This window comes from Trachinotus anak, unplaced genomic scaffold (genome assembly GCF_046630095.1).
Source record: "Trachinotus anak isolate AG129_WGS33_773 ecotype Australia unplaced genomic scaffold, CSIRO_AGI_Tana_v1 ptg000018l, whole genome shotgun sequence".
In the NCBI taxonomy this organism is placed as follows: domain Eukaryota; kingdom Metazoa; phylum Chordata; class Actinopteri; order Carangiformes; family Carangidae; genus Trachinotus; species Trachinotus anak.
The window spans coordinates 1,327,863-1,354,272 of record NW_027273869.1 but is presented as its reverse complement, the minus strand read 5'-3'; the positions used below and the strand labels follow the sequence as shown (position 1 = coordinate 1,354,272).

Below are 26,410 nucleotides of genomic sequence, written 5' to 3'. Positions count from 1 at the left end.
ACTTTCACATTGTTTACATGAGAACTACAGAGACTGTCCTCCTTAGGTTTTGTTGCTAGGGGACATCTAGTGGTCGTAGTAATGATGACAGGAGCATTTGCGGTGACGTAGTTTATAGAGCGACAAAGTCCACGTCAGGAGGGTTGGGGTGGAAGGATGGATCAACAAAACACAGCAATATGACAAAACATTGTTATTATTGTAACCATGACAACAAAGATCATCTAAAGTTGAGGATGTACTTATTTTAACTCATGTCACTATCTTTTCCTAAATCTAACCAAGCCATGACTGTTATAGAAACCACGGCGATGAAGGGAGGTACACTGTGAGGTCCATATCAGCATTTAACCTTTTGGTTTGTTGTGTATGATCGAAGGTACATGATAGGATTACACAATCATATTGCAATATTACATAGGTGGAAAAATGGCGTCCTTTAAATTTGTTGTGTGTTACAGGATCAAAGATCATTCTGAGATTCCTTACGGTGGTGCTGGAGGCCAGAACAATGCCATCAAGAGCAATAATGTGCAATAATAAAAAAAAAAAAATCTGAATTTAATTGCAACTAATTGCTGGTCATCCAGATCTTTATGTCCTTGAGGTTAGCTTAAGTTACACCATCTGGGTGGCCTGATGGCGGAGTGGTTAGGGCGCGTACCACATGAGCGGAAGCCCTTGGCAGGCGAGCGCCGGTTCGACTCCTGACCGGTCTGACTCTTTCCTGCGTGTCATTCCCCCTCTCTCTGCCCCTGTCCTGTCACTCTCTACTGTCCTGTCAATAAAGGCAAAAAATGCCCAAAAAATACCTTAAAAAAAAAAAGTTACACCATCTGATTGGATTCATCAGGCCGACAGGTACAATTGGGTATCGTCTGCATAACAATGTAAGTTGATGGAGTGTTTCCAAATAATATTGTCCAAAGGAAGCATTTGAAAGTGAACAGAAGTCTAGATGTAAGTCTTTCATGTCTGTGAATAACATCCGAACAACACTAAGGAGATAAATCTCACAGCAGTCATATCCATGTTAAATAACTCCTCATTTCTGTGAGCGAAGTCCAACTAACAGGCATCCAACAGACCCATGTTATACTTCAGCCTGTATTTGAGAAAAAATGTTGTGAACATGAAGACATGCTGACTGTATGAATCTAAACAGGTCTTTCCCGTGATCAAAGAACATCAGTGCTGATGTGACTTCACCCCACGTCCTTGAGTCGTGGACCATTTTAGGAAAGAATCAAAACCAGGGGAACACATTGTCTCACAGCTTCCTTTGTTATTGAAAATGTCCCAGCAGCAGAGCATTGAGAGCTGTGGGATTGGACCAGAGTGGGTCTGCCCCTGCTTTCTCATGATAAGGGAGGCAGGGACAGTCTGGGTGAATGATCAGTACTCCGGGTCTGCTACACTGGCTACTAACAGCTGAACACACTGCAGGAGAGAGGACTGACTGAGCACAATACAGCAGCAAGCCACTGTGGGAGAGAGAGAGGGAGAGAGAGAGGGAGAGAGACACTGAGCAACAACGGTGCAGCCAAGGAAACCACAGAAACACTCTTCCCACAAATCCCCAACTCTGCCGAGAGAGGAGAGAAAGAAGCAGCAGAGACAAACAAAAGCATTCTTGGCTTTCAGTTTAAAAGAAGAAAAAGACGACGATAAGTTGGGCAAGATCATTTTCTTAAGATACAAATTCAAGGAGAAAGGCGTGACAGGACGGTTTATGATCTGTGCAACAGTTCCCAATACAAAGTAAGGGATTGTAGTGCAGCGCTGCATGAATGATAAATGCATCTGGGAGAAGCAACGTGTAACTGGATGAGAGCAACAATGAGGATCGCGTGGCTGCTACTTTCACTTGGTGAGTCTGGTTTATTTTCAAATATATATACACCTGTGATGTTTCTCCCAGGCACTCTGGTGTGTGTCCATGAGCTTATGTGGGTCTTTGTATTTTTTTCTGCCCATTTTCTCTCTGAAGTTTGAATTGTCTGCCTGCATACATCTCTATTATAGATTGTCTTCTTGGGTGAAAGCACAAAGGCTCTCCGTGCAGCAGCATTGCTTCAAAGCTGCAGAGCACAAAACATAGTTTAAAGACTGAAATCAGCTGTAAAAAGACGACGTGAGCATCAGCAGTGTGATGCTGCAGGAGGTGCGCACTGAAGACTCAGAGCAATCTGACTTTCCTTAAATCACAGAAGTTAAAGTAGCGTCATGTAAAAAGTGAATGTTCTGTATTTTAAATTTTACTGAAGTATCAGCACGACAGCAGTTAAATGTAATGACTTTTCTGATAATTGTGCAGTGGTGGAAGAAATATTAAAATCCTTTACCTGAGTTAAAGTACTGTACCAATACAATAATGTAAAAAATCCTTAATTCAAAATCCTACTTATGTAAAAATACAGAATATATATTTTTTTTAAGTAGGCTACTTAAAGATGATATACTTTATATTATTATATTTGTATTGCTGATGATGCATCTATGTGTGAGTAACATCTTAATGTTGCATGTGGAGGTGAGACCAATTTTGTTTATCTTATCTTATGTATTTATTTATTTATTTTATATGTCCATCATATACGGTTTTGAATGAAAAATCATCTCAACTGTCCGACAAATGTGGCAGCAAAATAGAAGTACCTCAGAACTGTGATTAAGTACAGTACTTTACTCACCGTCCTCTGCTGGATGTAGTCCGCATAAACTGATTTCAAACATTTTCTTGTCTGCAAACTAATTTACTGTCTTTTTATTTCTATTGATGACACCATAGAAATGATCCAAGTCCTTGAAGAGAAAAAAAAAGTAATGTTTTCCTGAAATTTTGAGGAATGTTTAAATTTTAAAGTTTAATGTGTTGTTCATTTAACCATCACTAGCTCATTGATTTTGTTGTTCAGATTTACCTCCGCATTTGATTTCACTGGGGTGTCTGTGGGAGCCTGTGCTGTACGCTACAGTGTAGGTTACAGTTTGAGCCCATGAAGGTGCAGGGCGTGTGCAGTTTACTGGTGTTAGCAGGTAACACCACATCTAACATCTCATAGGAAAACAGGAGGGGGCTGTTTAATGCAGAAACAAATTCAGCTCTGAGAAGAGAAACGTGTCAGTGGATGCTGCTTGTGAAAAAGCGCCAACACTGAAACGTCCTTTAAACAGGGTCCACGTCCTTTTGTCTCCTCTTTGCCTCTTAGTCCCACTGCTGCTGTGTCAGCTGTATGAAATCTGTAGGAAAGTGGCCATAATCATGCCTAATGACACAGAGCTGAGGTACCTGCCCCTCCACCCCCCACCATCCCACAGTTAAGGCCTCCCTAGTGCACCCTTCCTCAATATACACACACAGACACACACACAGTCCTCCAAGAGCTTCATCCAGGGACAGAAGGAGGCTGAATAATGAAGTGCACTCCTGACCTCCCTCCCTGGCTGAGAGTTTTTCTTTAATTATGCACCTCTCTCTCTCCACTACAGTCGCTGGATTCAGATGGGAGGCTTTTATTTTTTGGACGTGTGAAAAAACATGCGACACAGCCTCAAAACTCAGTCTGAAGGCTGTCACCACTTTTTCTAAAAATAAAAGCCAGGCATGTTTTTGTGCGTGTGAACATGCATCTGTGTTTGTTTAACGCCATTATCACAAGCATGGTTGAAAACCTGGTCATCAACACTGTAGTTGTGTAGCTGTTTTTGTACTCTTTGAGTTCTTCCTACAGTAATACTAGTCAGTAAAATTTCTCTGAGCTCAGTTCTGAGCTCGACTACGTTTAAGAAGGCAGAACAGTCTGATCTGAGCAGCAGGTTTTCACTTGTTGTTTTTACACTTGTTTTTGTGCAGATTTAGCGAACAGGATTTAACATGTTAGTGAGCTTTAGAGTTGCTCTGACCATTGGACGGAGCCAGGCTTCCTGTTTCTCCCTGTTTCTGTTCTTTATGCTAAGCTAGGCTAAAAGTCCGCTGCCTCTTGCTTCATATTTACTAAAACCTACAGAAATCAGCAATCTCAGCAAGACAGTGTACAAGCATAAGCCTTTACCAAAATGTCAAATAACTGCAGCAGCAATTACATTAGTGTAAGGGGCAAATCACCTGTTCAGTGTGATCACCATTGGAAAATGCACCTCAGGATCTCAGGATTGTCTTTTGGCCACAAAAAACACAGCAACTCAACCCCAGCCCTCACATCAGAGGGTTCATCTGCACTTGGAAAATTTCCATATCACAAATGTAGGAGCTTTTTTTTTTTTTTTGGAAAACTGTACACAAAACACATTTCAGAATTATTGGTCGGACCGACATGTTTGTCAGCTTGTATCTGATCTGTGGTCCTCAGTGAGTTTTCTACAGTGTGAGTTGTACTGATCACACTTGTGTTGATTGTAAAATTATTCTGCTGGGGCCAAAGTCTGGACATGTTTGTTGTCATAGTGCTGTCACATCTGTCTTCACAATGGCCATTGTGTCGCTGAAAATTAAACAAATTGATCTCATGCTTTTCCACAATATGTATTTCTTGGTCGACTCAGGCTTCACCTTGTTTTGAACCATGCTATTTGACTTTTCCACTTCAGCTTCTGCCTCCAAAACCTCTTGTTCTTACTAACTCAGCAACTAGCACCTGAAAGATGACAGGTGACTATAACTATTAGTTTAGGGAAGACTCCTATGGTTAAGACATTACTGCTCAAATAAATTCTTTGGCGTCGGGACTATAGGAAGAAGGCAACATGATGAGTTATCAGTGCTCCCCAGGACTTCCTAACCCCTACACAGGCCATCTTTCTTGTGCACTTGTGGGTTCGTGACTTTCCGTTTCCTACAAGATAACAGTTGGTTGGGGTTCCTGGCCTGTCCGGACACCAGCGGCCGGGGGAGACGCTGCCTGCTTGGCACACCAGTCTGGTGTCTGCACTGGCTGATGGGAAAAAAACTTTATCAACATCCCAGTTCCCAAGGAGGGTGTGGTGTCAGGAGATGCCTTAACCCCCCCACCGCCCCACCCGCTTAGACAAAGGGAGGCTTTCCATCCAGCTTGATGGTGGAGAAAGTGATGAGTGGAACCACTGTTTGCAAAGATGTTGACACACTCAGAAGAGATTCTTCCTGTGAACTGACAGATTTGACAGATTTAAACTAACACATCAGTCTCCCTGCAGGTAGATATTCTATGGCAGAGAACACATTGTTCTGTGTTACATCATCATCATATGATAATGTAACAGTGTTGAAAACCCTTCAGAGGTTGGTGCATTCAAGGATCCTCTGATATCTCCTCATTTCCTTAGATGTTCTTTACATCCTTTTTAACCACTTAAAGCTGCTGGAGATGATGAGGAGATGTGTCCTGTCAAACATGTGTCACAGAGAATGAAAACAGTTTTGAGTCTCACAGCTCTCATCAGCCTCGTTTCTGAACAGCTCGTTAGCTCATTCTCATTCTGCACTAAAACTTCATGAAGTGATAATATGTCACTGTCTTTGCTTCAGTGTTTAGTCTGTCCTCAACATTCACTGCTAGTTATTATTAGATTTTGTTTCTCTGGATTTTACATATATATATAGATAGATAGATAGATAGATAGATAGATAGATAGATAGATAGATATATAGATGATATATCTATCTATCTATATATATCTATATATATATATAGATATGTATAGATATGTATAATTTGACATGGACATCACGGTTACATTGGACAAACCAGATGCATTGCTTGAGTGTGTTAGTATACATGCTAATTCTCAACATTTGTCCACGGGAGGCTTTTAAGAAAAAAGTATAATAACAATAACATTAATGACATTAATAATATGAATAACAATAAAAACATAATAGTGAAAGAAAGCGGGGCAATAGAATGTAAAATATTACAAAGACCATTTAAAAAACGGTGTATTCAGAATTAAATACGTGAATGAGCTATGGATTATAGAACATTATTCAGTTTCCTGCTCATTACAACACAACAAAAATATCATGTATGATGTAAAAATATAATGTCATGAATCTGGTGTGTTTTGGAGAATAGTAGACAGGAAGTCTGGGCTGTGGCTCAATAAGTAAAATATGATTAAAAACAAGGGAGTCACATCAGAACCAGAGTCCTCCATCTTTTATTGATTCTACTTTCCTCCTCTTCAACACCCTGGGAATGAAATTACAGTGCGACTCAGACTCCCAGCCTCCTGCAGGTCTCAGGCACCCGTAAGACCCACGTGTCAAGTCCAGATGCAGTGGATCTGTTTTTTAAAGTCCAGGCATGGCTGGCATGTTTCAGGGAGGAACCTCTGTGTAAAAGCCCAGCGTTTCATCACTGTCTGATGCCGCAGATAAAGAGCCGCTCGCCATAACCTCTCACTCCCTCCCTCTACCCAGCATGCCACGCTGCACACGCAGGTGTCCATTAATCAGGCCTGTGGCTGGTACCATCTTGGTCCTTCACCTACCTCCTCCTCCTCATTCTTCTCCTCCCTTCATCATTTCCTCCTTATTTTTTCAGCAATCTTTCCATCTGCCTCATCACTTTGTGTGAACTCCCCTCACGCCTCAGCTTTTAGGAAAACAGAAAATGGCTCCTTCTCCCTTAGCTGTGAGCAAAGTGTGTGTTTGTGTGTGTGTGTGTGTGTGAGAGAGAGAGAGAGAGAGAGAGGGAGGAAACATGTCTACACACTGAGCCCAATCCTCTTAAAGGTGCATTCAGTCAAAGTACAGAAACATTTCCTCACTGAACCTTGGTGGTATCTAGCTGTACAGTTTATCTGCTCAGGTTTATGTTTGATTTTGGGTGAACTGATCCTTTAACCCCAATGACCTGGTTAGTCTTTTTCCAATGGAAAACCTCATCCAGATGTTCCTCAAAAATCTTTTTCAGAAAATAAAAGTATTTGTATAATTTCCAGTGGACATTCATTACTGTAGGAACCACACCTCAACCACTCACTACATTACACCCACCATATCAAGTATTATCTATGTTTTTCATTTCTGTCATTACACTGAAAGCTGTTTTTCATGCTGTTGCTGAACTATAGGCCGAGTTATTTTGGATATTTATAGAGATTTCTATAGTCCAACGTCATCATCACCTGGTTCCCTCCACAAACAGCCAATAGGATTTCTCCGTTGTGTTTTGGATGATTAGAGAAAATCAGCAACAGTTTCTGATCCTGACAGGTTTGGTTCAGCAGGATCATCTTCACTAATGACTCCACTTGATGATGTTTGAAGCCTAAATACAATCAGCAGCAGTAAAAAGCTCATATTAGGCTCTAAACCAACGACACCACAGTCACATGACTTCACCTTCACCACCACCAAACTTCAACCTGTAGTCTGATTCAGCTCTGAGCTCTTCTACAGAAGCCTTTCCTCTGACAGAGTTAGTGAAAGTTTGTAGAAACACAACGAGGCTGCAAAGGTGGACTGGTGAGGAGATCGGATTTCATGTTGGACTGATGACGTTTAACGTCCCCGACAACCTCTGTCATCTCATTTAGACTCTTGTTAGCAACCGGCCTTTTTTAACAGACGGAGAAGCTTCAAGAATCAGGACTGAGGGATTTACTGACGGATTTTATCCTGTAGAATAAAATGTGAAGTCGTCTTGAGCTGCTGTTAAACACAGACCTTATTTCAGTCATCAACCAGAAACACAAACAACCAGAGACCTCAGGAGGAAGGAGTAGGAGGAGCTTTAGGACTCACTCCTGCACAGCTTTATTGACAACTTACTGCAGACATGTTGTCTCGAGTCAGACTCATCTGCTCCACCTTTACTGGATGTCACCAACTATCAGCCCAGTTTACTGAAGTAATGAAAAGGCCAACATTCACATAAACACATCTCTTCTTCTACATTTATTTTAAACTCATCTCTTCTTCTCTGTTTCCTGCTCTGTCCACTCTCCTCCAGAGTTTTCAGGCCCTAAAACAGAGACTTTCAGAAACGCTGCTGGAAGTGTTTTAGTCTAAAACTCCAGGGTTGTGTTGTCGTCTGGACAGACAGAAACAGAGACCTTTGGAAACGATGACGTAGATGCTCACAGAGGCTCCTGATTGGCTCTCATCAGCCTGGACTACCAGTGGTGAAACAACATGGGTAATGAATGAAAGTGCTACTGACCTTGTCGTCTTTGCAGCAGCTGTTGTTCAGTTCAGGTCTGGATTTGAACTACAACTGTCTTTGCTGTTCTTCCTTCAGAGGATTTACTGGAACCAACCAACTGAGAGGAGACAATCTACTTCCTGTTTGTGTGTGTGTGTGTGTGTGTGTGTGTGTGTGTGTTTACCATTAACACACCTTGCAGGTTGTATAAACACACTGGTTTCTAAGGACAGGGATTGTGTTATTTGTGGATGTTGTGGGTGTGAGTGTTATTTTGAGTGTATGTGTGTGTGTGTATGTGTGTACTTGTACTTGCTACATAGTAAGGACCAAAAAAAGTATTTTACCAACAGAGTGAGGACATTATGGGAAAGTGAGGACATTTTGGCCAGTCCTCACTTTTTGAGAAACCTTCAAATCACATGTTGAGGGTTAAGACTTGGTTTTAGAGTTATGGTTAGAATTAGGTTTAGGTTAAGGTTAGGGTCAGGGTTAGGGTTAGGCACTCAGTTGTGATGGTTAAGGTTAGGGTAAGGGGCTAGGGAATGCATTATGTCAATGAGTGTCCTCACAAAGATAGAAGTACAAGTGTGTGTGTGTGTGTGTGTGTGTGTGTGTGTGTGTCCGTGTGGGCGGCAATTTCCATGTGGCCATTAGACTTACAGGGTCTCAGACCCCTCTTCACTTTCTCTCCTCTCACCCCTCCCTCCCCTCTCTCCTCCCTTTCACTTGTCTCTCTTTTATTCTATTCATATATTCACCTTCCTTCACTAGAGTGTCCAGTGTAAAGACCCCCCCACCACCACACACACACACACACACACACACACACACACACACACACACACACCTCCTCACCCTCCTGTCCCCAACAACCAGTCTCAGTCCCATAGAGCTGCATTAACACTCTCAGTGGGACAGGCCGTACCCCTAAAAGGCTCCTGGCTGCAGTAGGGGTCTGCAGCACAGTGCACATTCACCGTCAGACACACACACACACACACACACGCACACACGTGACTATAATTAACGGTATATAATGGCTGATTCCTACAGAACTGCTTACATTCAGTCTACCACAAATATCGGCTGGGCTGTTGCAGCACAGATGTTAGTTTGAAGTGTGAAACATCTGTGGACTAAAATGAAGCCGAATGACAAAGGGTGAGACCACATGATGTCTGTGTGTGGTACGAAGCTGGAGCCAGGAGACAGTAAGCTGAGCTCAGCCAGTGGCCTGGCTCTCTACAAAGTTTAACTGCACATGAACAGACAAGTAAAAATTAAGGCTGTCAAAGTTAACGCGTTATTAACGCATTAACGTAACATGCCTTTAATGGGAGTAATTTTTTTAACGTGATTAACGCTTGTGACATTTGAACCTCGGGCCACTCCGTAGCTCCGGAAATCAGGAAGCAATGACCGAGGTCGATGCCGTCGTGAGCAGTAATGGATTATTATTAACATTATAGTATAATGTTACAGTTAGTAAATTGGTATGCCCATCTGTAATTTTTTTTGTTGGGCTTTTGTTTTCGTTTATTTCAGCATCTTGTTTTACAATGCAGTTTGCACATGTTAGTTACTTGAACTGAGAGTATTTCTCATTGTAGCAATAAATAAACATGATTTTTTTGCATAAAGCAAGCATTTGTCTATTCTCATGTTGAAAAGAGTATTACAATTTGAAAAAAATCAGTTTAAGGTACATTTAGAACAGATTAAAAATATGCAATTAATCCTGATTAACTATGATCACTCATGCAATTAATCGTGATTAAATATTTTAATCGATTGACAGCCCTAGTAAAAATATAAACCTGCTGTTTCACAGTTTTCTGTGCTATAACTATTTTTCATTTTTATTTATAGTTAGCTTTTAGCAGGACTAGTTTTTTTTGTGTAACATTTTTTTTTCTTGATCATGAAAAGCTAAAACTGACCCCCTCTGACCTTCTCTGGTCAGAGGGTGGAGATTGGTTGAATTGTCCGCTCTTCCTTACAATTCCGGACCCTCCCCCTCCCCCATACCCACCCCATCCGCTTAAATCTCAGTGAATATAAGCTAAACACTGTCACGCTCCACATGCTCTGTAAAGGACCTGCTTCAAACTGATCTGGGGCCGTATCACAAACTTTCCGTCTTGAGTCTTAAGTTAAGATCGGGCGAGTGGAACATTTCTCTGACGTGGTATTACTGAGTCAAATCCTGACTAACTTTATCAAACCGGTCTTATCTCAGGTTAGGAAATCCTAGATACTCAATCCAGCATGGGTTATCTACGTCTGTGTCTGTTACCTAGCAACAGACACTGCTTTTCTCGTCTCATCTCAGAGGCATTTTTGTAACGCATTAGATTTCTCATTAAAAATGGTCTCATCACAGCCATAGCTGCTCGACTGACGGCAGGATCGAGGCTGTCCCGTTGTCATCAAACAGGGTCTGCCATGATGCCTCAGAGACTCAGCTCAGCCTGTTGACATGTTGTCGCTTGTGTCAAAGCAACAGAGGAGCAGGGATATAGATGAAACAAGTCAGCTAAGAGCTGGAGACGTTAAGATAGATCAATGGTTAGCAGAGCTGATTTAAGATTTTGGGAAGTTAGAATATTAACTATTCATCAGTAATGAATTTATTCCTAAATTAGGTCCTAACCATAATTACCATGGTCACCAAACAGTTAAGATCTGCAAGTTAGGAAGTTGCTGTGATAGATGGCCATTTCTTTATCAGCCTGACACAGTTTTCTGTGGGGGGTGATTTGTGCTACAAAGTGAAAAATTCAATTAACTAACAATAAACCTCCACTGAATTCATCATGACTGTGTTTGGATCTATGTACATCAGTTTATTCTATTTTATAAACCATTTGGATTTCCTCAGGTCATTTTTCCAGATGAACACGTGTCAGCTCTGCTGCTTTGTTCTTTCAACCTAATGAAGGATTTTACATCTGTTGTTGTAATTAAGAGAAGGTGTCTGTTGTTGCTTCTCAGGAAAATCACCTCCTGCACAGCGATGTGTTTCAGGTTTGTGATTATGTTGGAATAAAGTGATAGTGATGCTGGACTCATGTCTGATGGAGGTTTCCTCCATCCTGTACCATAGTGACCAGTTTTGTTAGTCAGTTAGTTTTACGTCTTTAACTGTGTCAGTTCAGGTAAATTGGACGCTCTCTTCCTTGGTATTCTCTGTGGGGGAATTTCTTCATTTTGAAAACATTCATTTCTCCTGAGGATATACCAAGAACACCGTTTTATTGCTGTGGTCACAAATTTAAAAAAAAATGACACACCACATCACACCAAGAATATTAATCATAATTAGAAACAAAATAATAATCTATATTAATATTCAGGGAAGACATTTTCTTTGATGGGGGGCAGTAAGGAAGCTGGATAATGGACAGGAGGCCCTATTAAGGGTGAGAACCACATGGCTCTGGTCTCAGAACTGACGTCAGTCTGGGGCCTTAGATAGGATCAGTCAAACACAGAGGGCAAATGTCACTGTGATGTACTGTATATCTAAACCCAAGTGAGAATAACAGGTAGACTGGCAGAGAATACATATAAGCACTTCTTTAGGAACAGCTGTACACCTGCTTATTCAGGTAGTTATCCAACCAGCCACTCATGTGGCAGCAGGGTAACAAATTTAGGTGAGAAGCTTCAGTTTCAGGGACAAAATGGGATCTCAGTGAGTTTGACCGTGACATGACTGTTGGCTGGTGTGAGTGGTTCTCAAACTGCTGATCTCCTGGATTCTCCTGGATTTTCACAGCAATGAAGTCAACGTGGAGCAGAGTCTGAGAGGAAAGATTCAGCATCTGGTGGAATCAAGGACATGAAGAACTGAGGCTGTTTGAGAGCAGAGGGAGGAACTACCCACTGTTAGTACAGTTTTCCTAACAAAGTGCTTAGTTAACGCACGGTACAAGTCGCACACAAGCACAGATCAACAGAGCTGTTTCCTGCCACTGCAGGGAAACGGGAGCCAGGGAAAGGACAGCAGGTTGGTTCTCACACCGTCTGCTGTCTGACCCTCCACAGGTCACACCAGGAGGCAAACGAGCTGAGCAACAGGACCATGTTATAGTGTCTGGTCAGCTGGCAGCCATGAGCTCCACACACACACACACACACACACAGAGAAAGAGAGAGAGAGAGAGAGAGAGAGAGAGAGTTAGCCAGATAAAGTTATCTACCTAACTCACTAATCTTGCTTTGTGACAGACGGCCCTGTTGTTGGACGCTGTACATGTGGGAGTAAATGGAATTATTCTGATTACTTGTTTAAATGTAACTTGTTCCACTTTCTTTTTTACTAGTTTTGTGATTTAACTAGAATGAAGTTATTTTCACTTTTTGTTTTTTTAATTATCAAATTTGAGACAAAAAGGGGACATGATCACAATAAACGTATGATCACGTGATAAAGATAACATGCTGCTATTCAAGAACTCCTGCTGTTGTTTAACTTATAGCAGCAACAGGGACACTGCATCAAGCTGAAAAAAAAGACAAACGGCTTATTATTCAACATAAGACGTATAGGATTTTAGTGAGTAGAAGAAATGCCAAGCTTACCCCCTCCTTCCCAAACTCTTAACCAAAATTTCAATTGACTCAAACTCAATCAAAATTTTGATTCTTTTGGTGAGTGCAACAAGCTGTAAACACAGCACTGACATGGAGTCATACTTCTGTCCTGGTGAATCTCAGTCCAGTGTTCCCTCTCTTCTAGCTCAGTGTTTGGTCTGAAATATTTCAGATCTGATCCCTCAGACCACATTCAGAGGTGGTCCGGACCACATGTGGCCACATTCTTTTAACAGTGTGAACCCGAATGCATCCTGGGCCACACTGAAGGACCGCCTCCTCTACTGACGTCCTCCGACACAGTCTGATTAGTCCCAACACAGTTTAAAAATAATATTTTACTATTTCTAATGACTGAAACCTTAATTACACTGTAGAGCTGTGCACAGTGCATTGTTTTGCTCAACTCCTCATTACCACTTGCTCTCTCGCTCACACAAACAGACACACACACACACACGTACACAGAAGCACATTGACAGCAGACCCATCTGTCAGACTGCCTAAAAACAACACCACATACCTGTTTATTGTGGAGTCTGAGCTGCACTGACCTTTGCTCTCAGACTTCTTGATGTGAGCTTCAGCCACAGCGCTTCATCTTCTTCTCTTCTCTATTTATAGTGAGCAGGACAGGATGCTGCACACAATAAACTTGGAAGCACCACACCCTGGGCCACAGCCTGTTTCCAGGACTGTGTGAACAATCCTTGCCTGACTCCCCAGCCAGAGAACAATGGCCTGTGCTGCGTTTTCTGACCTCCACACATCACATCCACACACAGCCGCTCTCAGCATATGTGTGGTAACAAATTAAAACAATCGTGTTATGTAACACATCCTCAGATGTTTTAGCGTGCTGGAGCTCATGTATTTCAAATAACCTTACTACTTTATTCCCATCTTCTTTACAGACTCTTACAGATATCCTTATTATAGTCCTGGATGTGTGTGTGTGAGACAGTTGGTTCTTGTTTTTTTGTTTTTTTATAACTAAGCTACTAATATATAATATATATATATATATATATATATATATATACATATATATATATATATATATATATATATATATATATATAATATAACTAATAAACATCAGTTTGGCTTAAAACTCACATGAGACAAAGAATCCATCAGGTCTCCATTATAATTAGATAAATCGGAATTCTCTGTGACTGTATTAAACCATTTTAAGACAGACATAATGTTCACTTTGGCAGATCAACTATTGCTTTAAAGGAGTGCTATGTTAGCTTTGCTATTGCTACATAGCAAACGTTAGCATTAGCAGCTGTTTACTCACCAGTCTAGAGGAAACATTGTGAGTTCAGAATCAAACTTCATTCTTCACTCATCAACATCTGTCTCAAGAGTCTCAATGTTTGTCTTTCTCACGTCTTTTCTTCTACTGGAGTTAGCATGCTAACCAGCTAGCTCCGGCCCTGGAGACGTAGCTGCTTTGAGGATGTACTATAACCTCTAGTACTGTAAACACAATGACGGCCGAGGTTCTTGTCAAACCACAATTACCACCTCCTGCTCCTGGCAAGAAACCACATTCAGCAGCAGAGAAAACTTACAAAGTTCAATTTTCAGGAGATTTTAAAGTATACACTTTTAAGTATACACCAGGTATATCATCAGCAGCACTACATGGACTCATGGAACAAACCTTTTAACATGTATTTCGAAAACAACTCTCAAATGTTAAAACTGCAGATCATCAAGGTCATTAGTGTGATGTGTTCAGGTCATGTGGGCTGGACAGGAGAAATGAGAGGGATTCTTATTTAAATATTGCTGTCGGTCAGAGAGAAACATTTAAGCATATGCATTTAAACTTGCTAGTGTTGACTGGCACTTCAGCTACTGTAATTCAGAAATTCAGAGGATTTGTATATGTATTTTACACATTTTGAATGACAGACAAAAAAAGTCCCTGAAACCTTCATCAGTTTCCCCTCCAGCTTATTTTCACGAGCTGTTGAAGCTGCAGTTTCCACAGCATGTGAATGCAGCATTAGGACAGTGCTAGGAGTTAGCAGATAAGAGTCTGTTGTGGTCAAGTGGAGGCTGGTAGAGCTGAGCCTGTCCTGTCTCTGTTCAGCACAGACACGTCTTATCAGTCTTCAGCCTGCTGCCCTGAACACTGTGACAAAGAGGGTAAGACTGACTGTTCTCATCTACAGTACATGTGCTGCTTGTTGTTCTGACGCTTTTTAACACATGTAAAATCTGCTTCCTGAGGGTTTTTACTTCAGAATAAAACATACAGCACATATTTTGTACCTACATCCCCTACTCCTTCAGAGTTCCCGAGTTTACCAGAATGACTTTTAGAAACCCCCACAGAGATCCAGATGTTGTGTTGAGGGTGAAACAAATAAAACTTGTTCATCTAATGTGTCATGATCATGGCTGTGTTGAAGTCTGGGATACTTTCTACATCTGTTAGTGTGGAAATGGACCCAGAAATTTGAGATTTCCCCTCATCTGTGGAGCTGGAAAGATGTTCAGCATCTCATCGTGTGAGGTGAATTGACCTGAGTTAACAGGGTGGAGCTGGTTTCAAATCTTCCCAGTTAATCACACTTTATTGGCACTATTTTATCATTTCTTCAGAAATGACTTAAGGAACTATTTCTCTTTTTTCCCATCCACCTGATGTCTCTCTTGTTTGCCCTCCCCCACCTGTGACCCCTGCTGACCTGAGCTGTCACTGACACATCTGTTTCTTAGCAGGGGACAGCAGCTGTTGACCCTGCTGCTATCAGTGCCACGGATGTCTTTACCTCACACACACATTCTTCACCACACAGCCTCCACACACACACACACATACACACACACACACACACAGCACCACCTGTAGTCTGTCAAATCCACTTAAACTGCCCACACTGATTAATTATAGCACCTTAAAACATCTCTACAATATTAGAAGTACGGCTTTTGAGTTGGAGCTGCACTCATTAGTATCCTCACATCAACAAAGGATCCAATGACTGTGTGTAATGTGAGAGGACAAACACCACTCCAATGAATGATCATGTTGCCCTGTAACTGCTAGATGTGGAAATACAGCTGTTTTATAATTGTTGATTTAGTGTTTTCAGCTTCTCACATTGCTCCCAAGTGACCAATGTGAACATAGATAGAACATAGATTGAAATAAATGAGACGGTGTCTTTTCCACTGAATTGTTTGTTTTCATGCTGTGAGTAACCTTTCATGTTTTTCCCTTTAGGTCTCCTACTCCACAGCGTCCGTCCAGTTACGAGTAACACAGGTGAAACACCTACAGGAGCTACAGGGGTTACAACAGTTCCACTAAAGGCTGAATCAATTGCAGCACCTACACCAGCAGCACCAGCTGCACCAGCTACAGCAGCTACAGCAGCTACAGCAGCTCCACCAGCTACACCAGCTACAGCAGCTGCATCAGCTGCATCAGCTGCATCAGCTGCGCCAGCTGCTCCAGCTACAGCAACTGCACCAGCTGCACCAGCTACAGCAGCTGCACCAGCTGCATCAGCTGCAACAGCTGCTCCAGCCACAACAGCTGCACCAGCTACAACAACTGCATCAGTTGCACCAACTGCACCAGCTACAACAGCTGCATCAACTACACAAGCTGCACCAGCTACAAATGATGCATCAGCTGCATCTGCTGCACCAGCTACAACAGCTGCACCAGCTGCACCAGCTACAAATGATGCACCAGCTGCATCTGTTGCACCAGCTATAACAGCTGCACCAGCTGCACCAGCTACAACAGCAGCCAATACCATAGTACAGACACCTCAGGCCTCTGTACTCAGTAAAATGTCCAAGACTGAACCATCTGTCGCGCAGACAGGAAACCCTAACCACACAAAGACAACCATCACAAAGGCCTCAACGGATGCCACAGCAGGACAACAGCCCATGACTCACATCAGCATCACTCCCAAGACGAATGGAGGGGGTAAGTTCTCCTATGAATTCACCATATTGCAACATGATAGTAACATATTGACCTGATGAGACCTCTATGATTGAGGCTTAATTTCAAACTTTGAGAGTCCGGAACTCACCCAGAAAAAAATCCATAAATACTTAACTAATGATACAGATAGACCTAATTAGTATAAATACAACCAATTAAGCAATATTACTCCTAAACAAAATCTTGCTTGCAACAAAACAAGACAGGTGCAATTTTCCTTTAGAGGAATGAAGCATTTCAGTGAAGTCTTTGAGCTTCTCTTCTGATTCGCTGACTGTTTTCTGATCAGAAGAGAGGATCTGAGTCTCTCCTCTGATTGGCTGACTGTTTTCTGAGTGATCCAATGAAAATATAGCAAATTTCAGGTCAACACTCAGAGAAACCAAATCCTGTAAGGTTGGATGGTGGGTCCAGATGGGCGGGGGTTGGGGCGTGGCTGAGGGCAGTGACTGCTTTGTTGTGACATCACAAAGTTCCAGAAGTCCTGACAGCTGGTTTTAAGGCTCAGTTTCTGAATACAGGCTGTGTGCATTTCTCTGTGGACTGAGGCTTTGATACTTTCACAGTATTAATATAGAACCTAGACCTGCTTTATAATCACAAACACATGGCAGCTACCTTCAGACTGTACGGACCTTTAACTACTACATACAGATTTGCATGACAACAAACAGTGTTTTGTTAAACCAGGAATGCAAAAGGGCAACATAATCAGTATCAGCTGAGTTTTAATCAGGGAGTCCCACTGAGATCAAGATCAAGATTTGTTTCATCATTCATCATCATCATGAGCCCGGTTCTGTTGGAGGTTTCTTCCTGTTAAAAGGGAGTTTTTCCTCCCCCCTGTCGCCAAGCGCTGCTCTTTGTGGGAACTGTTGGGTTTTTCTCTGTAACAAAGTAAGGTCTTGACCTGACCCTGTAAAGTGCCTTGAGATAATGTATATTATGATTTGGCGCTATACAAATAAAATTGAATTGAATTGAATTGAATTGCTTCCCAGTAAAATTACACTCAACTGACCCACGTGGACTAAAACCACAAAAGATGGAGCTGTTAGTGGTGGCCTCAGAAGGGGCTGCTTCATTATCTGGGGACATAATGTTTAATGTTCTTGTATTATTTCTGGTTGAAGATGCAGACAAAACAACTGTCACAGTTACAAGAGGTGGGCAGACAGCATCAGGGGCCCTAGAGCCCACTGGGATCTCAGTGACCACCAGCAACCCCACAACCCTGACCAAAGCAAGTAATCATGTGCCTACGGACCTAACTAAGACCATGTCCCTGAAAACCACCACCTCCGCCACCATCACAGAACCTCAGCTAAAGAGGTTGCAGGTGAGACATACTGTAATGAAGGGGAACAGGACGAGCCAGAATGTAGTTGCTCGTTTTTGCTTTAGAAATGACTCTCGTGAATTTTGCATGACTCTGGGGTTATTGATGCTTTTCACTGACACACTTATTTTCTCACTTTTCTCCGCAGTTTTCTCTAAACAGCAAACATGAGGTAAGATTTTGCTTTAGTTTGAGTTGTTTAGAGCTAGACTAAAAGAAAGTGTTAGTCTGCATGTGTATGGTGCTAATGTAGCCAGTATTAAGAGTCTTAGTGTTGGGTTGCAGAGAGTCATGCTGAAAATGTCTCCCCTCCCCTTCTGGGATGCATTGAAGAGCTGTATGGGTCAGGGGACAAAAGACTTCCTCAGTCTGTCAGTGGTGCAGGACAGTGACAGCGGTCTGTTGCTGATCAAGCTCCTCTGCCTCAGGAATATACTGTGCAGAGGGTGCCGGTTGCTGTCCATAATGGACAGCAGTTTATTTACATTTACATTTACTCACGCTTTTATCCAAAGCGACTTACAAGTGAGGGACAATAGTGGAGCTACAGTGCAGTGGGAAACCATTGTGCGAGTTTTAGGGACCATATCTCAAGTCCTCAGAGGTTGCACGAGGAAGTGCATCAAAAACTGCTAGTTAGACATGTTCAGATTTTTTGGAAAGAAGGTGCTCTTGGAAGAGATGAGTTTTCAAGAGATTCTTGAAAATAGAGAGGGACACCCCTGCACTGATAGAACCTGGTAGCTCATTCCACCATCAGGGAGCTACAGATGAGAACAGTCTGGACTGAGATTGCCTTGGCTGCATAAGGCTGCATGATTGAGTTCAAGCAGATGGTGCAGACCCAGAAACCACTCAATTTGATTTGGGCGTCCATGGATAGCCAGTATAGGTCGATGAGTAGCGGAGTGACCACTGAGCAAAGAGGAAGGCCCACCAGAAGAGCACTGCAGTAGTCAAGGCGAGCGATAACCATAGCCATCCATGCAGATATGTCAGAGAGACAAGCTGAGATCAACGCAGCTCCTGCTCACTTAACCAGTCTGTCCAGTCACGTAGCGTCTTAATGCTGCCTCCCCAGCAAACCACTGCATAGAAGAGAACACTGGTGACTACTGACTGGTAAAACATCAGAAGGAGTTTACTTCAGATGTTGAAGGACCCCAGCCTTCTCTGGAGGTACAGCCCCTTTTTGTAAAGTGTGTTCGTGTTAGCTGACCAGTCCAGTTTTTCATCCAGTTGCAGCCCCAGGTACTTGTAAGTCCTGACCCCCTCCACGTCGACCCCCCCAATGGAGACTGAAAACATAGTGGGCCTGTGCCTCCGGAAGTCCACCTCCATCTCCTTGGTCTTGGAGGTGTTCAGTTGCAGGTGGTTTGCCCTACACCACACCAGTCCTCCACCAGGTTCCTGTACTCCCCCTCCTGCCCATCCCTGATACACCCCACAATTGCAGTATCACCAGAAAACTTATGCATGACTCCGAGTTGTATTTGAAGTCAGAAGTGTACAGGGTTGACAAGACAGGAGAAAGCACCGTCCCCTCTGGTGCGCCAGTACTGACCACAGTCTAAAGAGGAGCAGTCCCTTAGCCTGACTCCTCTCCCAATGAGATTATCCAGGATCCCAGGTGTGGATCCACCCTCATCTCAGTCAGTTTGTCTCTCATTAGGAGTGGTTGGATAATGTTAACAGTGCTGGAGAAATCGAAAAATCATCTAAAATAACGGTGATGTCTTAGGTTTAGGAAAAGATGGTGATTTGGGTTAAATTAGGTTCTTCCTCAACATTAGACAATTTTTGTTGTCATGGTTACAATAATAACAACAAACAGTGTTAGAAAATAGAAACAACATAAACTGCTACTTTCACATGGGAATCAAACACCGCTCTCCTGTGTCATATTCCTGTGTTTTGTTGACCCATCCATCCACCTCAACCTCCTCCTGACGTGGACTTTGACGCTCTATAAACTACATCACTGCACTTTCCCCTTTGATCCTGTCATAATTACTACCCCTAGATGTCTGTTTGACTCAGTCCACACACTATCCTGCTCACCCAAATACTCACAAGTCAGTGTTAAGTCCCCACAACCCCCCCCCCCAATTATTTTTTCAATTATTCAATTATTTCAATTATTTTCCAGTTAATCTAATATTTAATAATAAATGCATTGTTAATATGTGAAATATGAAAGTACTATGCATCATTTTAATGGCCTCATAGTTTATATCAAAAGTCAACCTTCTACACACTAGTCCATGACATTAAAACACACTACAGTCAAAAGTTTCAAAAATAACAACTGTAAAAAAAAAAACACAAGCACCTCCCACCACAGGTGGGGGCTGTGGGTGGATCTCTGCCTCTGTTTCCAACAGCACAGGAAGCAGTGAAGTTTGCTATTATAAAAAAAAAGGATTCCAGTCACTGGGTGGAAAAAGTGTATTAGTGTGAACCCTTCCTGCCTTTCACTAGTTTCCTTCGTTCCCACACCTCACTCATATACTCGCCCTCTCTCTCTGAGAGCCTATACACAGCTGTGCTGTCTGTAATACCCCAGAAATAATCCTCACATCAGAGCACAGGAAGATGTGACCTCAGCTGTCACCTCTGACGTTCCCGACCATACTTCCTGACAGTGTAGTAGAGGCTTGTTGAAGGCTTATCAGCTCATGAATTATTTATGGAAAAGGAGGATGCGATGTGACGTTGATGACTTTTCATGTACTAGAATTTTAGAAATTTCTTAAATTTTTTTTAACATTTGTGATATTTTACCCTCAGAAAGATCATGACAGAGAACTGGTGGAGGTGTGCATGCGGCTGATGGTGAATTTGCAAGATGGAAACTGCACCCTGACCTGGAGGCAGCTTAATGGCAAAGTACAGTTTGACAGTGTGGAGATAAATGGCAATGGTAAAGAGCCCTCCTCCCTCTATTCAAATCTTATTTGTTACTTTAAAATAAAAATTCTACAAACTGTCTGCAAACAAATCAATTCAAATTTCACTTACAGTGAAAACCAGCCTTGCAACCCATTTCTATGAAGAAATCTCCAAGGTAAGGTTAATTCATGGATGTTACGTTCAGTACATGTCAGTGCTTCAAATTCCTGTGAACTTTAAAAGGTGCAGCAGGACACCACTGGACACCACGGCGTGAAGAGAACTCATTGCATTGTTGTGTTTTCCACTAGAAGAAAGCAACAGATAACAGAACCCTGATCGCCATCCTGGCCTCCTGTGGAGCTCTGCTCATCATGATCGTCATCCTCGCCGTCTGTGCCTCCCACCACCGCAAGCCGTACAACGAGAATCAGGTTGGTGCTCAGACAGAGTCTCTGCAGGTCTTTCTCCCTTTGGCCTGTGGAGATGAAGCGTTCCCCTGTTCCATCCACTGGTTCTACTCATGGTGTAGCTCCATAGACAGCAGTGGTCAGTCAGCTGATCTGTCCAGACTGAAATGTCTCAACATGTTCCCTGCAAGATAAATCCTTTTACTGGTCAATTTTTTCACTTATCCAATAATATTTCTCCAAACCTGGTTCAGAGGTGTTACTCAAAAGATGAATTGTGACCTCGTCACTTTTCCTTTAGCACCATCAACATTTGAGTTTGAGCAAATATCTAATTAGTAAATATTAATAATAGCTCGCTAGCATGCTAAACTGAGATGGTGAACATGGTTAACCTGCTAAACATTAGCATGTTATCATGTTACCATCCTAAAGGACCAAAAACAAACTTCTGACCTGACCATGTCGTTTTTATGTCTCTATGCCGGGGACAGAAATTATATTATACATGTTATATCCATATCTGCATCTATATAGATAGATAGATAGACAGATAGATAGATAGAACTAATTAGATTTTAATATGAAGATCAAAGGTCAAGGTCACTGTGAGCTCACAGTGGCTCACTCTGGCCATAACTCTAACACTAATTATGACACAATTTAACTCAAATGTCTTCAAGGATAAAATGAAGTGATGACGTTTTATATCCAAAAGGTCAAAGGTTAACTTCACTGTGACATCATAATGTTCTGAAAAACTTCTGGCCATCATTCAACGCTGTAACTCGGGGAGAAGAGACTGTGAATTTATTTCCTGATACTAGAAGACTAGAGCTGACTCTAGTCTTTACAATGAGCCTCTCAGAGCTGTTGCAGTAAGTTACAAATAAGTTACAGATCCTTAGCTGCATAATTCACATAGAATCACATACTGTTTTGAAGTATGAAATGTATAAAAGCTCAACAATAGAAAGATCATGAAGATAATGAGAATCAGAGATTCTGACTTGAGATTGAGTGACATTGCTGCCTTAATACCGCAACATATCAAGACAAATTATATATTGCATATCATTTTTACTCTTAATATTGTTTGCAGGGACGTGGAAATTAAACATATTGCTTTGAAAAACAAACCACACTACCCACTTTCAGAGAGTACTGTGTTTTCAGAGCCCCAGAAAGTGAAAACAGTGAATCTTTCATTGTGACCTCATCTAACACAAGCAAACAAAACCTACCTCCTATCAAATCTAACAGCCTTCCTCTCATTAACTGATAGGATTGGTTTGCAGTTTAGAATAATGTCCTGTCCCCTGCATCCATACCCTGTTACACACATACAACATTTAATCTTCAACCAATCACGTACACTCTAAAAAAAAAAAACGTTGAAACTATTAAAAAATTGGTTCAGTTATTTTTCTTCTAAATAAAACATCAGAAATATCCACAGCAGCATAATATATCTTACACAGATTAGATATGAATACACAGTTTTTCTGGAGTTTACTTTCTTATTCTCTTCAGCAACACCTTACAGAGGAGCTGCACACGGTGGAGAATGGTTACCATGACAACCCCACGCTGGAGGTGATGGAGGTGCAGCCAGAGATGCAGGAGAAGAAGATGGTGCTAAACGGAGAGTTCAACGACAGCTGGATAGTCCCCATCGACAACCTGCTGAAGGAGGACATACCTGACGAGGAGGACACCCACCTGTAGACAGAACAAAGGAAGAGAAGAAGAAGGGGACGGTGACAGGACCTGGCTAGTTCAAGCCCAAGCACACAAAAGAATCCACATTTTCTTGCCTACTTATCTTACACTCCTGACCCTGGGATCTTTTCTTACATAGAAATGGATCCTATGGAGCAACCAAGCCACCACTTTAATGCTGTTGACCTGCTCTGTCTGATCTTTCATTCTTATTTCTGTTTCACGCTCAGTTGCAGCAGAAATACATCAAACACTGTGAGGATCAAGAGCCAATAAAATCAGACAGTGGCCTTGAAAACAAATTGTTTGAAATCCACTAAAACAGGCAACAGTACCTGCACAGTAGACTGGTTTTAAAGGTCCATATTTTAGAGCTGATATCAAGAGGAAGATATGTTAGTGGTTTAAGAACCAAAAACCACCTCAGTGTAGTTTTACATCTCCTCTCTCAGGCTTCTCTCTGGAGCTCTAGTAACAACAGGTCAGTCAGCCAATCAGAAGAGAGGATCTGAGTCTCTCCTCTGATTGGCTGACTGTTTTCTGAGTGATCCAATGAAAATATAGCAAATTTCAGGTCAACACTCAGAGAAACCAAATCCTGCAAGGTTGGTTGGTGGGTCCAGGTGGGCGGGGGTTGGGGCGTGGCTGAGGGCAGTGACTGCTTTGTTGTGACATCACAAAGTTCCAGAAGTCCTGACAGCTTGTTTTAAGGCTAAGTGTCTGAATACAGGCTGTGTGCATTTCTCTGTGGACTGAGGCTTTGATACTTTCACAGTATTAATATAGAACCTAGACCTGCTTTATAATCACAAACACATGGACATCTACCTTTAGACTGGATGGACCTTTAATATAAGTGTGCCTTCCTTCAGAGCACAATTCAAAGATGTTAGTAAATGTATTTTGTATTTGTTATAATCTAAAAAGTCAGAGAGTCCCAGACCCTAGAGGGATTGTGCTTTTTCTTCTGCTGATTTGAACCCAAGCGTCTATATATACAGTATTTTTATATTAGCTTCTACATGCATGGAAGAGCCGGGGGATTTGGCAAACTCTTGAGTTTGTATTATCATTTGGCTCCAATATCAGCTGCCTCGGCAGTTCCACAGTGACTGACTTAGGTAGATGACCTCAGGATACCTGAAAGAATCCTGGTGATTTTCCACAAGTGTGTGTGGGCTATGAGGACACTACCAGTGGCTGTGAAAGCTGCACTGGTACAACTGAGTACTAACCTCATTCATAAAAGATGCAACTTGCCCATAAAGACACTGGGTGTATAGAATAAGAAAAAAAAATGAAGGGCTTTAATCTAAGTGGCCACATGTTGCCTTGAGGCTGTATGGAAGTCCAGAAGGGACATATTTTGTCTTGATATGTGACATTGGCTTAAAGTTGTTTTCATTACAAAATGATTACACAACAATCAAGAACAAATGCTCCAGCTTCCATCTCATCATTTGAAAAATCAGTAGAGCTGGAACAATTAGTTGATTAGTCAGTCAACAGAAAATTTATTGAAAATCTGATAATCAATTAATTGCTTAAGTAATTTTCAAAGCAAGTTCAAGTTCACAGGTTCCAGTTTCAAATGTGAATAACTGCTGTTTTTTTTTTTTTTTTTGGGTCGACTGTGATATTACACCACGCACCTTTGGGTGCTGGGCTCATGAAACAAGACATCTGAATATTCCGATTTTTTTTAATAACATTATAATCAACACAATTCACTGAGAAAATAATTGGCAGCTATCGATAATGAAAATGATTGTTAGCTGCAGCCTAGTCTCAACTTCTGTCCTCCCTGTCCTTCCATAATGGCGGAATTCGCTCAGTGTTCATGAAAAAAATGAACTGATCTCATGTTTCAATAAGCTTTACCTTCTTTAATCACAAAATGATATCACATTATTTAAATGCCTTATTTTGAAAATTCAAGGATAATTCCAGTTGACTACATTTTGAGTCTTTCTGTAGTTCTGGCCTCATTATCATCGGTTATTATAAACTGTATTCACCAAATGAATTGCTGAGGTCTTGACTGTGCTGTTACAAAGTAAGACATGGCAAGAAACACAAGCAGTGAGAGGATCTTTGGAGGTAAAGTGAAAGTAACCCACCTGAAGTATCAAAAATACTCTGTCACTGCACAGGAACTGTGTGGGTGCTGATGGTTAGCACAGTAGGTCAAAGTTCAAATTAAAGCATCTGTGCACTGAGGGTACTGCAGATGTCAGAGCATCGTTTTTGCCCTCAGCTCCCACATTTAATTTCTATGTTTAAATCATCAAATAAATTCAGTCAGGTCAGTGACGACATCTGTGAAGCAACTCTACCAAGAGAATCATGGGAAATTATTCATTATCCTGTGATTATCATTTGTGGCCACAGTTCAGCAAAAGTCTCAGTTTAAAGTGAAGGGAACCAGAGAACCCGACCTGTCACCTTCAGTTCCTCCTCCAAACAAGCTCTGATTATCTGACTGCTCCTGTTTCTGTTGGACTATGTAATATAATTACAGCTGGTAATAACACTCAGCTTGTAATACTGTGGAATTATCCTTCACCTACATTAGTTATTATCTGACCACTGAACATCTCTCACTCATTGTTAGAATGATGTCATTTGGAGTCGAGGTGCAGAGAAGGGTCAGATTTTTCACAACACACTTTCTCACAAAGGCACCAACTCCTCAGTAATAAACATAAAACTGGACTGAGGCTGATTTCACTTCTTTAAGCTGATACTGGTCAACACAGACGCTGCGCCGTGTCTGATGAGAACGCTGTAAATAGTGTGTAAATGTTTTTTATTCTCACTGTTGCTGATGCTGGAAGGGTCGAGTCATCTGATACCTGAAGATGTCGAACCCTCACCTGAACACTTGTTTTTGCCTTACTTTTATTTTTGAATTATGTTTTGTTCAGTTTAGTAACGTACTTCCCTTTAAACCAAGTAAGAAATTTATATACATTTACTTCCACTTCAAACTATATCCAATTGAGTCCATCACCTGCGGCACTCCCAGGCAACTTCTTTGTGTGTGTGTGTGTGTGTGTGTGTGTGTGTGTTTGTGTGCATCTGCACTTTCACTTTTATTATAGCGGTGCCATTTTCACCAAAGTACATGTAAGTACAAGTATTTGATGTATTTATGGTTTGTTTGCTACTGAAGGCAAACAGCAGGGGTCTGACACACTGGAAGCTGTAAACTGTCGATCGTCGTGGCGATTATATTCAGATTTTCAAATAAAGGAAGTTTCTCCACTTGGGCTCTGAAGTCTCTTTCTGTGCAGCTGTCAGTAATTCCCCAACAGGCCCACCA

General features: G+C 41.8%; 1 protein-coding gene across 2 annotated transcripts; it reads left to right on the top strand.

The window, feature by feature from the left end:
• Positions 1-1,393: 1,393 nt before the first annotated feature.
• On the top strand, positions 1,394-26,352 carry podxl (podocalyxin-like). 2 transcript variants are annotated; one of them, XM_071503041.1, is made up of 8 exons: positions 1,394-1,870; positions 15,982-16,701; positions 17,856-18,061; positions 18,210-18,233; positions 20,852-20,984; positions 21,085-21,128; positions 21,265-21,387; positions 22,897-26,352. In XM_071503041.1, the coding sequence occupies exons 1-8, from the start codon at positions 1,798-1,800 to the stop codon at positions 23,089-23,091; spliced, it is 1,518 nt and encodes a 505-aa protein (XP_071359142.1). In that variant the 5' UTR covers positions 1,394-1,797; the 3' UTR covers positions 23,092-26,352. The 2 variants fall into 2 exon arrangements, with proteins under 2 accessions (XP_071359142.1, XP_071359141.1); XM_071503040.1 differs by having other exon boundaries at positions 1,651-1,870; positions 21,268-21,387.
• The last annotated feature ends 58 nt before the right edge of the window (positions 26,353-26,410 follow it).